At 35.2% G+C, this 15492-nt stretch overlaps 1 protein-coding gene across 8 annotated transcripts in view; it reads left to right on the forward strand.

Moving 5' to 3' along the window:
* The window catches only part of SLC4A10 (solute carrier family 4 member 10), a 118345-nt gene that overhangs the window by 38584 nt on the left and 64269 nt on the right, over positions 1 to 15492 (forward strand). For all 8 annotated transcript variants that reach the window (XR_001920640.3, XR_001920639.3, XM_018072525.3 and 5 more), the window contains 2 exons: positions 4179 to 4317; positions 10508 to 10668. Coding sequence is in view for 6 of the 8 variants with exons in the window: in XM_018072525.3 (XP_017928014.1) it covers positions 4179 to 4317; positions 10508 to 10668 (300 nt within the window). In the remaining 2 variants the exon portion in view is untranslated. The remainder of the gene's footprint in view (positions 1 to 4178; positions 4318 to 10507; positions 10669 to 15492) is intronic.

The following is a 15492-nucleotide window of genomic DNA, read 5'->3' on the forward strand; positions in this document are numbered from 1 at the left end:
TTTTCTAATGTTGAAAAAGTAATCTTTCACTCCTATATCTACTAACCCCAGTAAGAAGTACTCGCCTGCTAATACTGCCCTTAAACACAGGTTGAAGAGACTTGGAAGTACCGAAACCTGTTCTGAAAAGTGAGCTAAGAGGGTTACCAGAAATACATTTTTGCACCCTTTCTAAGTTTATCAAGAGCAGAAGACAGAATTTAGATACATTTTATATGTACTCAGCGCTATATTTCTGCATGTGATATCACCTGGGTGAATTGTGTGCATTTCTGGCTGATGGCAGGGCAGTTTATCCCAAAAGAAATCCTGGCACTCTCTGAGGAGGAGATGTGTATTATTCTGACTGATGTAGTGGAGCAGAATGTTCGCTGGGCTGAATTTATGTGGAGGGACTGAGAGTGGTCCTCCTTTGTGACCCCAGCCAAGTTCTTTATTTTACCGTGTTCCCTTATGCAAGAGGGAGCAGTCCTGAACCAGAATTGTGGTTGCACTTGGGGGTGTTTTAAATGGGGGAAATGCCAGTTATGATTCTTTCCTACATGTGTTTTGCAAGGTAGGATGGTGATGTTGACCACTGTTTGCTACTACCTGCACTCAGTGGTATTCCAAGGAGCAGCTTTTTGTATTGTCTTCTGGGAATTGGATTATTAGCAGTTCTGGCTTTCAGACCTGATGTTTTGACATGTCTATAACCACATCTTGAGTTTGTTTTAGGGTTGTTGATGACTTTACAAAGAGTTATAGTAGGGAGCAGTTATGTCAGGTTTCTGCTGGGTCACTCCCTTTCTGCAGCACTGAGTCCCACTCTGAGTTTGTGCTTTCAACAGTAACTTATCCACCAAGTCATAGTTTTTACCCTTTTAATAGTGCACTGGAGTTAGCCATATTTTTAAACCTGGTGTACTCAGGATTTTCATACATATAATGAATTTGAGGTATCAGAGGTAGTTTGGAAGTCTCTGTGAGGGCTGCACAGATGATGTAAGCACAAGCCCGGAGAAACCCATGTATAACATGGACTCTGGCTGGAGGCTCCCCTGGGTTGGTGAAGCCACAGCAAACAGAAAGGTGCTTCAGCTTTTCCTGACTGTCATGGCTTATTAGCCAAGCAGAAGTGGTTGTTTATGGTACTCCTTCTCCTGTTGTGTACCAGACTTTCTGCCCAGTCCCAGTCCCAGCTTGTCCTGGAGGGTTTCCTGAACTGGTAATGATCTTGTTACTTGGGAGATTCATCAACTGCTTATTGTGGAACTTTAAATTCATGCTGCTTCTGATAAATCTGATATAAAACAACTGCAGTGATAAAAATACTAATGTAACAAATTAGTCCCACTCATCTAATTTTTTAAAGATTAATATAGATTGCTTTCATTACTTTTTAGGAATAGCAATAATAATATGAAGGATTTTTTTTTTTATGCTGGGTGTACTAATTGAAGTAGGAATAGACAAAAATAATATTCAAGCCAATTTCTGTTTTCCTAGACTGTAGAATACATTGAGTGTCCTAGTTTGCAAATATTATGCCTCTAGACTGAGGATTAAGTTATCACAGTTTGACAGCAATTGAAGTATACTTTCATACTATTTTTGAATCACATATTACTAATTTTCTATATAACATATTAATGACATATTTGGTATTTATTACTCTTATGAATAGGAGCCAAATCCATCTGGCATTGCTCACATGAGTAGTCCTATTAACTCAGTTTTATAAGTAGAATGAACAGATTTGTTATTTTTGTTATTATTTTCATATTGTTTAATTTTCTTAGGGTTTTGTCCTTGAAATAAAATTATTGTGCTATAAAGCAAGTGATAACTTTGTTTTTGGCTTCCAGCTTGGTGTCTCAAAATGAAGCTGTGACTTGCAGGTTTCAAACACTGATAGAAATTACAGCAGTAAAGAAATGTAGTCAGATAGCTAGTGGCCTTCTTTACTGGTTTGTTAATAAGTAAGAAGATAATTTAGTGCGTATTGTGTCATTTCTATAGATGTGGTGTTTAGGGGCATGGTTTAGTGGTGAACTTAACAAAGCTTGTTTAGTGGTTGGACTCGATGATTTTAGATATCTTTTCAACCTAAAAGATTCTGTGACTCACTGTTATCTGTGAGGTAGCTTGTTACACAGAAAACCCAGTAAGAGCAAATTGCTGCAGTAAGGTTGTTCCTTGTTACTACTCACCTGACTTCAAGAGATTTCTGATCCTCTGCTTTCTTTCCCATGCTGAAAGCGTGTATTTGCATGAGTATCATAACTGTCATGAAACTTCAGCTCTGCTGTACAACACTGCTCATTTATTACTTAACAATAGCAGTTGCTGTAAATCAGTTCTAGTGCTGATTTTATCAAGAGGATGTTCCTGGCAATGCTTATTCTCAGATTATCACTGCAGTCCAGCTCTCTACCAAAGTAGCTTGTTTTTCATGTTCTGTTACTACTCATATGCACTTGTCCTTTGTAAGTTCACATATAATTGAATTTTGTCCTTCTGGAAAATAGTCCTGAAAAGTTGCACACTTCTTGACTAGAATGTACTTTCTAGTCTCAGATTAAAAAAAAAAGATAGAATGGTTTTAAAGAAAAAAGAGAACTATACACTAAGAGAGAAGAGAAAGCAAAGAAGGAGTCAAGTGGAGGAGTTTGTTGCTGTTCTTTAATGATTCACCAAAAGTAATTTCTGTCTCCTTAGCTGTTCCCCTGCAGTTCCATTCTCTAGAGCTTAGTAGTGACGAGCCCACGTCTCTCTCCTTCCGCTGCCTTTTTTCTTCTTGATTTTAGTTTCCTTGCTTTGTGAAGGAGTAAATAGGCTTGACTGTACTATATTGTCACACTGTGTTTAAGCAAATAGACCTCAGGTGAAAACTGTCATGTATTATTTGTGTTTCATTGCTATAACTAGTTTAGTACTACAACCAAAAAAGATGTCTTTAATGCTGACTTTAATTTTCTGTGTCAGTGGCCTGTTTAATTTGTTTTGGTCAGTGCTGTATTTGCTCTTTAATTAGCATTCATTGGGTGCTATCATCTTAGTTTTTCCAAAATTCGAAGAGCTTGAGGATCCTATGCAGTGATACTATTCACTGTTAGATGGAATACTCTAGGTTGTCTTACGAATATGGTTATAGAACAGAACTTCATTTAGACAATGTTCAAGGAATTGCTGAGCTGTTCTGCTGGATGATCAGTTTTTCAGTTCACTGGCAGCCTGGCCCCTATCACTCTCACAAAGGACTTTTAGTTCCTTTCAGAAATCTAAAATACATTAACAGAAAAAGCAGCTATATATTTCTAGAGAGACTGGGTTTCATCAGAGTTCATTCATTTGAGATTTGCATTTAAATAAGCAAATGGGATTTTTGGTTTTTAAGACAACATTTGATCTATGAACATTGAATGTTTAAGATGCTGTGTGAGCTTTGGAAATTTTTTGAGTGATATGAAAAAAGAATAGTATGTCTCCAAAATCTATTTAGTGCACTGTGCTGAAAGCTTATGAAGAAGAATAACCAGCAATAGTATTGTAAGGGAAAACAGAGACAGGAAGGATAAAATGCGGAAGTTGGGACAGATTAATGACTTGTTCTTCTCAGGCAGCCTAACCACGTAGAAAAAGTTAACAAAGAGGCATGGGATGGCAGATAAAGTCATGTATTCCTTTTTATGTTTGCAGTTGTATACTTGCATTAGACAGATTTTGTTTGTCTTTTTTTCTCCTACCAGGTGCAACAAAGATTTCACGTTTAGTATACTAGCTTTGTGAGCTGAGGTAGATCTGTAGATTTAGACCTGTGAAGTTGCAAAGTAGTTTTTTAACACTGGAGTAGAAGGCTTTTATCAGTTATATCTATGCTGCTCTCTGTGTTGCCTTTTTTTTTTTTCTCGGAGATACCATTCCAGCTTCCAATAGACCCTACTTCTGTACATCACATTCTGTCATTGGATGAGATTTTGAAATAGCAGAGTAGACAATTACAGTAAATGAAGAGGTCTCAATCTGAATGTATTCATGTATAAATGAATGTTCTAACAGCATAAGTATAATATTTTTTGTGTGGCAATAGGTGATATAGGCGAAAGAATCTGGATAATCTCATGAAATGTTAAGTATTCGTTTGCTCAGGGCAAAAAAATTGGTGTTTTGGACTTGATATTTTTATTTTTCTCCAGATACCCCATCACAAAGGGTGCAGTTTATTCTTGGAACAGAAGATGATGATGAGGAACACATTCCTCATGATCTCTTCACTGAACTTGATGAAATTTGTTGGCGTGAAGGAGAGGATGCAGAGTGGAGGGAGACAGCAAGGTGAGTATTTTCATGACTTCTTACAAATTATTTTAAAGTATTGGTTGCTGGTGTATTGAGGAATGATTTCAAAACTGTAGCAAGCTCAGGAACAGATTTTGGATATAAAGCTTAATAAAACCATAATTTTAATCCTTAGACTGCTAGTATTACAACAGCATTTGTCGATTCCCAGAGCCAAATGTTTTCATCTGGATTTATGAAATATAGGTCAGAGTGAATATCAAGGGAAAAAATTAAACATACCATTTATGGGAGTTAAAAATCATTGGTTTTATTCATATTTTAGCTTACCATTTTAATAAATTTTAAAACTTCACATTTTGTTTGAATCATCAAGAAACTGATAAAGCTAGCATCATAAAAAGATTAAAGCAAGGAATGAGATTACTTTTGGAGCAATAGAACTTTTACATATTCTAACTATCAGTGAACAGTTTATTTTGAGAATGAGTATTCGATGTTGGATTATTTTATTTCTGGAAAATTAGTGTGAAAGGCTGTTTAAATTGCATTTCTGATTAAAAAATAATACTGAAACAGAACTTTTTTTTGAGTGTTTTTTCATTGAGCACTGAAATGGGAGATGATTTGCTTAGTTTCATTAAGAGTTTACATTTCTCAGCAATTCTTGGTTAATTTTTCTTCTTAGAACCTTAATTCTTTCTCTCCCTGCCAGTTGTTGATAGTGCTCTTGAATGGTGCCCAGAAGTCTGTGGACCACATCTGTGGTGTCAGTAGGATAAAAATTGCAGAATTTCTGGAAGGATTTTGTGGGGAACCATGTATGTGGGCTGTCTGACATGAATATGGCTGTTAGTTTTCTGTTTAAGTTTACTGCAAATTCCCGCTTTCCCAGAGGGCCAATGAATTTTCTATGACTTTCCCTTCCCTTTTCTGTCCATATGAGGCATAGACAGCTGCTAAATATAGATCTTTATGTGTAGAAAATTCTCATATGGGGATTGTGCTGCAAAAGGAATGTAGTAGTCTTCCTTAATAGTCTATTATTACTCAGAGAGAGAAAATTTAATCAAGGTAATCATCTGCAGTGTTCTCATGCTGATTAGGAATACATAGAACATACCCCCCTAGGAGGGATATCAGCTTCTATTGTGATTAAAAATTAAAAACCACCATCTTACACTATTTTAAAGCAGGGAAACAGCAACTTCTTTAGTTCAGCTGAAAAAAACCCAACCCTTTGCAAATCGTCAAAGAATTGTGTTGCTGAAAAATTAGAACAATTTTTATTTAAAAGTGGTTCTGATCAAGATAGAATTAGAAAGGAATAGGTGAAATGTATTTCTGTTTAGGTTGATCTGTCTATATGTACTTCCCAATTGTTGTTTAGGAAATAAAGAATCAAGAATATTTAATAGAAGCAAGATGAAATATTTAAAAAGGACAGGAAAAAAACAACCAAGAATACTATACGTTTGGACCTCAGAAAATACAAGAGTGAAGCATAGTAGCTAATAGTAAAAATTTCTTTAGCTTTAGAAGTAAGATGGAAACAAAGAAAGAGTGGGTCTGCCATGCAGAAAGAACTGGTCAAGATAAATGACCTTTTTCAGTTTGGATCCAAAAATTTCAGACTGCATTTGTGATGGGGTGGCTGGCTGTTAGAAAAGGAGGAGATGGCAGGGAAATAACCAAATTCAAAATGAAGACGAATCAAAGCGCTTTATCTGTGCAAATAAGAGAGTGCAATAATTTCCATCTTAGAAAGCTGAAAGAACATGTATTTTAAGGGTAGGGTAATTCCTGTCATTCTGTGAGTCTGTCAGGTGTATTGTTGTACTATAGCAAACACATCAATGCTATTCAAGAAAGGATAAAAATGATCGGGACAAACAGAGACCTTATAGTCTAATTTCAGAGCCATACGAACAATACTTGAAGGAAAGAAAAATTGTAGACTTGAAACTAAGTGGAAAATTGGATAAAATGCAATATTGTGGTATATCATGTCAGACTAAGTTAATAATGCTCTCTAATTATCTAATTGATTTTTGGTTTTCTGACAAAAAAATTGATCTAATTTTTTTTTTTCTAAGTAAAGCATTTGATATGATACAGCAGTGGAAATTTATTACTTAAACTACATTCTAGTGTAAAAATTCTATTAGCAGGTCAGGAACTGAAGAGGTACAGCAGGTCATGCTGAAAGATTATGCTATTAGTGTGAAAGGTAGTGACAGCTAATTTCTGAAGAATTAGTCTTAGTAAATATCTTTACTATTGAATGAAAAAATAGGATTACAGTAATGAAACTTGCTGATGGTAAGAAATTAGGAGGTATTATTTCTCTAGAAATAGATAAAGATATCATACAAAGAACAAGGTGGCTTTGAGTAGAGTAATAGAAGTAGGATGGTGTTTAATATGAAAGATCATGTGCTTACGAACTAATACAGTGGATCAACCTGTGCTTGATTCAGGACTTCAAAATTATTAATTTGAATAAAAGCATGGTAAGGGGAATATACACCCTGAATTTGTTGCTGTTCCAACTTTATTATGTTTTCCATCTGTGTGGAATGCCACTTGGAAGTATTTGTAAATCTTATTGTCTGGCTTTGTAGTTCCAGGTAGATTAATTGCATTTAATGAGAGGGATAGCACTAAGTGGTTTTGTATTCATTTCACCAAACTCTGCATGGATTGAAGTGCTGGGTTGACTGATGAAGTACATCTGTATCTTTGTAATTTCAGTTTGACTGAAATGATACACACTTTTGAGCCTTAGAAGTTTTAAAAAATACCACAAGCTCGTGGAAATTTATACAGATTGTAAGATTACATTAATACTATTGACTTTTGAGTGTGTTGTGAGTACAAACTCCATTTCTCTGCTGCAGACATACCAGACTATAAAATAGAATTTCAACTCACCACTTCATGTTGTGCAGAAAATGTTGTAACTGAATCAACAATGAAGCATGTACACCCTTTTATTGATGCCTAAAAAACTGATGAAGAGGGCTTTAGAAAAGATGTAACATATGCATGTGGTGTATGTACACACACATGCCAGAGCAATATTTTTCCTACAGGAACTCACCTTGCCAAAACTCTTGTTGGCAAGTTTTTTTCCAGCAAGTATTCTGTCAGAGGAACTAAACAGCATGATGGATGGACCTATGTTAGTCTTCACCATATAAGAAAGCCATTAGAATGAAGGTGCTCTTCTATGCAATCAGACATAAGATAGCTCTAAATATATTCCAAGCACATGGGGTATGTGTGACACAAGCTTAATATACAAATGGTTGGTGGCGTTTCCCAGGAAATTATGAAAGGCTTTTATCTATCAATCATACCAATTTAAGGGCTTAAACTGCGAAAGTAAATGTATTGAAATTTGTCTTTGAGAAACTAAAAGGAGTAGAAAATTGGCAAACTTGTCTACACCTGAATTTGGGTTTTAAAGCCATTTCTGTAATTTAATTTTGTACATGAATTGAGAGGATTGATAAAATGGTATTATGATTTTTAAAACCTCTTGAACACTTAGAATTGAAAAACTGTATAAGATTAGATTTATGTTTTCTGCTACTGTTTCTCATTTGATATGTTCTATAAGGATTATCTGACATAACAGGAATGTTTCTGAGAAGATAAAAGGTGATAATAATGATGTTCCCTTGATGAGATGTGTAAACTCATGTTATGCTTATTAAAATCAAAATAGAAGTTTATTCCAAATGTAGCATCCTTTCAGCTGGGTCTGATTTAGTTTCGTGTACTCACCTGTTGGCTCATTAAGTAACAATGTATGATAATGGGCTTAAACTTTTCAGTTTCAGTAGCAGTAGGAAACAGGATTCAACCCATAGAATTATACTATTCCAATTCATTGAAACCCAGATGGAGATGATCAAAATGGCAAGTAAAATTATTTGAGCAGTAGCAATAGTTTCCTGTGGATTTTTATGTTGTGTGTAACCTTTGATGTCTGATACCATAAACTCTAACTAAAGCTGTTTTCATAATCTAGACTTCTCTTGTCCATTTGTCCCTAGTAAGTTACAAGCCCTGGTAATGAGCCTGCCTCTGTCCAGTCACCCTTCTTAAACTTTTAAGAACATGTTTGTCTTGTACAGCTCATTTAAAATCTGTTTACAAATGGTCAGTATATTTAAAATAGAAAGTATCAAGGACAGACTGCAGCAGTGTAATCAGATAAGCAGTGTTGAAGACTTACATGAACAGAAGGTAATGACAATATGAGGTTTCTGATGATATTCTGTAAGAATCTGTGCTTGAATCATTATTTTTAGAATATAGGTAGGATGATTTTTTTTTCCCTGAATCAGCATGAAACAAGATGATGGTACATCAGAAATAATTATTCCAAATAATTTGGAATACCCAAGCGTAAAGATGTTAATCTTATAAATCTCCTGAAGAGATTAGAAACATGCATGAAACCAGAGGTATGAGAAGAGGAAAACGTAGGTATTTTGCAGAGTCTTGGGAGATAATAGTTTAAATAGTTTAAACAGAACAATAAATACACCATTTGTGATATTATGACCACAAATAGGTCTACCACATTTCTTAGCTTGGAAACATGAGTGTGATGAGTAGACCAGGAACAGCCTCTTCTTAGGGAATTCAAGTGCAACTGCAAAATGAAAAAAAAAAAAATTAAGAACTTCTTTTTCCTTCTCATGTGCTTCCTTTTAACTTTCCTAAGTTATAGCTCATCCTTTTCAAACCACAGCTTTGAATTTGTGGGGGAGGAGTGTGTTCATTTGTGTTTGATCACAATTTGGACGTGGTTTTTTAATATCTATTTGGAAAACCTCATTTGCATACACAAACTCAGTTTCATGGTTCAGCTCTGCGGAAGCAAATTTTGGTGTGTGCTGTGTCCTTGTTGCTTCTCTGGAAGAATGAAAAGGTAAAGGAGATGGCCTGGCTAGGCTGGAAAGAGAAGAGAGATTGCAACAAAGGGAGTGGAGAACAGAAGTCTGGTGGAGAGGAAGGAGTTCTTGTGGGCAGAGGTGAGATACAGAGGCTAGCCAGTTTCTGAGGAAATGAAGGGAAAATGTCTAAATACAGAGAGAGGGCTAGACACAGGAGATCAGAGATTTTGAAGGACCCAAGGGGTTGGGGCAAATTATCTATTTCTATAGAAAATAATGAGAGTATGACTAGAAGGCAGCTGGGACAGTTCGAAGAAGTGGAATACATCAGGAAGGGAGCAGATATCCTGATTATGAGTGAGTCACTGAAGTGGTGGCTGCTCACAGGATGGCAGTAGAAGTTGAAGAATTTGGTACACAGGGACTGAAAGGGGGACAGTGTCTAAAATATGGGTACACATGCATATTTTACAAGTAGGAGCAGAGCTAGACAGGTGGCCCAGGAACAGAAAAGAACAACTGTGCTTGCTGTGTTGCTGGGCTGTGAGGCCTGGTAAAACTGGAAATTCCTCAGCTTTAAAGTTCTTAAGGCTTTACACTTCCCTGCTGTCTGGAAATAAGTGTGAAGATGCTGTCAAGGTGTGAGGCTCTGCTTGACTTCTCTGATACCATATCCATATAAAATAGCTGAGTGCTGCTGAGTCAAGTGGTACAGGGATGTCCTGTAGCTGCAGCTGTTCAAGCCTTGCCAAACTGGAAGAGCTGCACGGCTCCACGCAGCAACATCTGTGTGTGATTGGGCAACTTCTGTAAATGTCAGCAGACTTGTCAGATTTTTCTTGTTCGTTTAGTATTCTTTTAACATTTTAAGTGTTATATTTATCGGTAAACAATTCAGTCACACAAGACAGTTCATCTGGCTGGCTAGTAACATAAGACTTGATCCTTCCATGCCAGTTTAATATATCTTTTTACTTTACGGAAGTCTTTCCAAATTCCTTTTCATACTACTTGTTATTCTATCACAGAAATAGCATTGCATGCCAAAGAATTATTAAAAGTTCTTGTAAAGTACAATGATGCTTAATACATTTCTCTTTTCATCTCTGTGGTCAGAACTTATCTTTGAAAAAGGTATAATACAGCATTATATGCAAAGAAACAAGCCAGGGAAGTTTCTATATATTACCTACAAAGGAAGAATAAAGTGAAATCCAAAGACATGTTTAACAGTGATCTGTCAATATCCATAGAAGGAATTTATTTTTAATTTCTTATGCATAATGGAGTTATAAAATTGGTTGTTTGTATAGGTGGTTGAAGTTTGAAGAAGATGTAGAGGATGGTGGAGAGAGGTGGAGCAAACCATATGTTGCCACACTGTCACTTCATAGCTTGTTTGAGCTGAGAAGTTGTATCCTGAATGGCACAGTTCTTTTGGACATGAGAGCTAACTCCATAGAAGAAATTGCAGGTATGTATTGATGTTTCATGTATTGGTTATGAAAATTAATCATAAAAATTAAATGCTTACCAGAAAGCTATTGTGTAAGAATTAGTCCAGTTTAGAAACTCTTGGGAAATATTTTACTTGCTAAATATTTAATTTCTGTTTTTTAGATGGACTTTGCTATTTTAAGAATCAATTTCTTTTATAAAGGAGAAAAGTTAAAATGGAGGAGAGGACAGTTTGGTTATATTTAATTAGAGCTGGAATGTTCTCTGCTCCTACCATGCTGCCTCATGTTATGAATGATGAATGTACTAACTTTCACAAACTTAATCTCCTGCTATGCTAATTGAAGGCAATCTAGTTTAAAAAGCCACAAAAATATAGGGAATTATTTATCATAATTAAGTTACGTGAAGACAGACATGTCTCTGAGTTGAGAAGGGAATCAAGTAATAATACTAAGTGTAAATTTTTAAATAAATTTGTAGGTACATTAACTTCTCAAGCGAAAGATGAGTGCATTTTTTCCAATAAAGGTGTATTTGACAGTTGTGATTCTAGGGCTTTTGAGAACAGCAGAAGCAGAAAGCAAGAACATAATGGATGAGTCTTCTCTTCCAAAAGTATAAGTGAGATTGACACTGAATGCCATTTTCTGCATTCCTGGTGTTTCCCATAAAGACTGTAACTAGTTTCGGTAGAGATACAAAAGACAAAGCAATGGAGTTTTCTAACACTCAAGATTATTGGGAAAACTGCTTTATGGATGATACATAAATCTATGTAAGGGCCAGAAAAAATTTACTTTACTTATTTAAATTATCAGGTAAGGGAGATATTGTTTGGTGGGATATATTTAACAGCGGAATTAAAATTGGCTCAGATAATAGTAGCTGCTTTTTGTATTTATTTTTCCCAAATTGTTTATGTCAAACTGACGCAATACCAATCTGCAGAAACTTGTGTGGGTTTCGACTCTGTGCCGAGATCTGATTCTCCTATGACTCATGGTCTGAATCAGAGCTTCAGAATTTGTCTTGATAATGATAAAAGATAAACATGAAGAATAAAAAGCAGCTGATTTGAAAGAACAAAGATGTCTGTCAGTATGCTGCTTTATTATTTATTTATAAATAAATAAGAATTACTTAGATCAGCTTGATGTTCTTGTATTACTTTTTTGCTTAAATAGTACCCTCTTATTTTCAATGTTGAGCTTTTCATTCTTAATCCAGAAATCACTCAACTTCGTCTGTAGTGAGCTAAGAGATCCCTTCCAGAATTGTTTTTACTTAAGTAGGTAAAAAAGTAAGAATTAAAGCAATAAAAATAACTTCAGTGAACATCCTTTTCCTGGTTTTGGAAGATATTGTATATCTTCCAATATAGTGAGGCCACAATTAATTAATGTTTATAATCTCTCAATTATTAGTTAGTTGTAGGTTTTTTGTTTGTTTAGTTAATATGAGCATTCATAATACTAATGTTTTTTGGAAACTCATCACAGATGTAAGCTGTCCTTCAGCAGAGAATTTGGTGAGTTACTGTCACACTATTTTGAATCAGTCCTACTTGTGGATTATGTTGGTTTGTTGATTAGGGAAACTGCTTTCTTCTGAGAAGAGGCTTTAGCATGACTTCCATTAATTGGTTTGTACCATTTTCACTTTAAAAGTGAAAATGTTGTTGTGGCAGGTTTGGGTGCATTTTGTTTGTTATATTATTTGCTTGAGCTGGTAGGCATCCCTTTCTGATAAGGTGATCTGACATATGATAAGATTTGCATGGGTCATGCTTTGTCTTTGAGAGAGGATTTTATTTTTCCTCCTGCTGATTCAATAAGCAATGAGGTAGGTTGTTTTTTTTTTTTTAAACAGCTTTGAAGCAGGTGCTTCTGGCAAGCACCTGCCAGAAAATTACCCACGTTCTGTCAGATTGCTTTGAAGAGATATATTGATTTTTTTTATTTCCCCTAGAAATAAAGTTGCCATTCCAGTTGCTTTTCTCCATTAATATTATTTGTGCTGTAGCAATGCTGTTCTCCTTTTCCTCGATCAAGTTCCTTTGTAATTTGTTACTCTAATACTATATATGTAGGTAATTCCTGCTCTCCAGTGCTCACAAAACGTTACAAAGAGTGGCACACATTAGGCAGCACTGCAAGGAAGAACGACTAATAGTAGTGGTAACAGGCACACTACCAAGATATGTGTGCTAGGTATCTTAGAAATGTGGTAATTCCAAATAATATGACAGCAGTTCTTTTTACGTAGAAGTGACTGCTGGACCTGAAGATTAGACAGAACTGGTATCTCTCAGGAAATCTTTTATTGTCTGTTCCAGTCAGTTGCTATTCACTGTCAGTAGTTATGATCCTACTTATCTTGTGCTATACAATGCAAACACTGTTATCGCCCTGGAATTGGTATGTATACTGATTTTATCTGACAGTCCTGACACTTTAGAATTTAAAGAAATGGTTGCTGTCACCTCTTGGCTTCAATTTTTTTCAATATTTAACACTCTTCTTATTTTGCTTGTGAGCTAGCCTCATGTTAGACTTGTCCAGCAATCCTGATGGTTGCTTTTGGTTTCGTTTCAGTGTTACTGTGTATATCACCTGTAGGAGAATTTGTGAAAACAGATTTATCCTATGGCTTTAAGTGGTACTCCTAATTAACTTTGATTCTTGTGTCCTTCTGATTCATAGTTTAGGGTTTGTGGGGTTTTTTTTGTTTTTGTTTTTTTTTTAGTGCAATCTTTTGATAATGTTACTATATTGCTATAATGCATCATCTTTTGAGAACAAATACATTATTTGCGCATGTGTACTTTTTTTTAGTTGCCTTAATGCTTTGTTAGTTAGAAATGTGTGCTGTGTATTTGTTGGTAATGTATTTCTATCTGGGCTATATTCCAATATTGAATTATATTTCTGTTAATGCAGTGCCAGTCTTGTATCCTTGAAAGAGATACACTTAATCTTCATTGCTAAATTGAGAGGAAGAATTTCTATTTGTTTTAGTCAAGGCTTTTAATCTATAAACAATTATTCACTAAGGCGCTAAACTCTCAGCACTTAGCTCTTGAAAATGTTGATTATTAAAGTCTGTGTTTTAAAACCTTAATTGGCTTGTGGTAAAATCTACAGATGAAAACCACCATTTATAATGTTTGCAAGGCTTTCAGAACACTTTGTATTTTATCCCTGGAAACTTTGATAGTTCTGCATAAAAATACTTTGGTACCAGTGATGTGGTGAGAATTTTTAAATCATCCTGTGTTCCAGCATGTCCATTCTCTATTAGACTCTTTTTCATTCCAACTGTCTTACTAAAAAATGACTTGATTTACAAGACTCTATATTTCTTAGGACAGGTACCCAGTTTTCTTTATTACAAAAGAGGTTATTCATACCTATGATCTCAATTCACAGGCAGTATCTTATTATAACAGAGACTTCCGAGATGAATTTCTAACGCTGTTATGCATTAAAACAGCATGTTTGTTCCTGAAGTTTCTCAAATAGTTCTTAAATTTTGTATGATGGATTTTACTTTTCTTTTGAAAAGAGCTCAATTCCTCTGCTGAACTTTATCCTGTTTAAAAATGCGCTTTTATGACACATATTTTAGGGGGTCTTATAACTATTTTTAATATGTGACGTTATTTTTTCATATGTCTTTGCAGTGACTCCTATATCAGTAAGTTAGCACTCCATGCACAAGGAATTCCTTTGAACATTTGATGTAGTAATATTTTATCGATCACTTCTGTATAGAACATATGCTAAGAGGAAGTCTGAAAAATCTATGTAATCAAAACAATTTATTTTGGAACTTAGCTCTTGACGAGGTATTTGCCAGAATCTGGCTGCACCATTAGAGAGCAGCTTCACTGTGTTGTTCAAGTTGGCAGATGAAAATGTTCTCTTTTGATATTTTCATTTAGTTCCTTTGAAACCATGTAGATTCTCAGATTACCATCTGGTTTTTTGATTATAACTACTGAATGAACCCAAAAGGTTCTTGTATTTAACATATGATGCCATTTTCTGTTGTTTGGTTCAAAAACTATTCAGTCCAGCCTTTAATGGCTATACTTTCTTTACACATGAGCCACAGATCTTGCATTTTCTTTTAGTTGTGCAGAACGTTCTGTGAACAAACGTCAAACCTTGTCAAATACAAACTGTGGCCTCAGTGTTGCACAGTGGGGCTTTGGCGACTTGCATATGTTTGAAATATCAAATAGTCACATTAAACTATTTTAAATAGCTTAATTTTAATAATGGTTTCTTTTTTAAGTTAGATTTTAAATCTTCTCTTGCTTTCCAATCCCAAGATCTGACTGTTTTTTCCTAGTTTTTTCTATGTTCCTCACGATCGAATTTTCAATCTGTGTAACAGCTTAATCTTGTGATTGAGGTCACTGGACTCTGTGCTCAGCAACTCAGGGCATTACATCCCAAGTGTGCAATTTCATTGATTTCATTAATATCATGTTAAGCTTTCAATCTGAACAAGTCTTCTTTTGCCTTTGTTTGCTTTAAGCTATATTACTCCATAATAATGACATATTTTAACTGGCTCAAGTAAAGATTTTATTTCACTAGAGCCTTTTGTTTCGTCTGCGACATGTTGTGTTATGTTTCTGTCAGTACTTTTATGGTAAATTTAACTTTTATTACAAACACTGTAATAAAGCATGGGATTGTCTGGGAGCAGTCTGCTTGTCTGTTTGACCCTACACCTGTCTTTTGTTAAGCTTTCACCTTCTCACTTACCCTTATTTTTGTATTTATTTGCTTTGTTTTCAGCTTACTATGTGGTAATAACTCTACAG

Source organism: Manacus vitellinus, unplaced genomic scaffold, assembly GCF_001715985.3.
Source record: "Manacus vitellinus isolate BGI_N305 unplaced genomic scaffold, ASM171598v3 scaffold_22_pilon, whole genome shotgun sequence".
Taxonomy (NCBI): domain Eukaryota; kingdom Metazoa; phylum Chordata; class Aves; order Passeriformes; family Pipridae; genus Manacus; species Manacus vitellinus.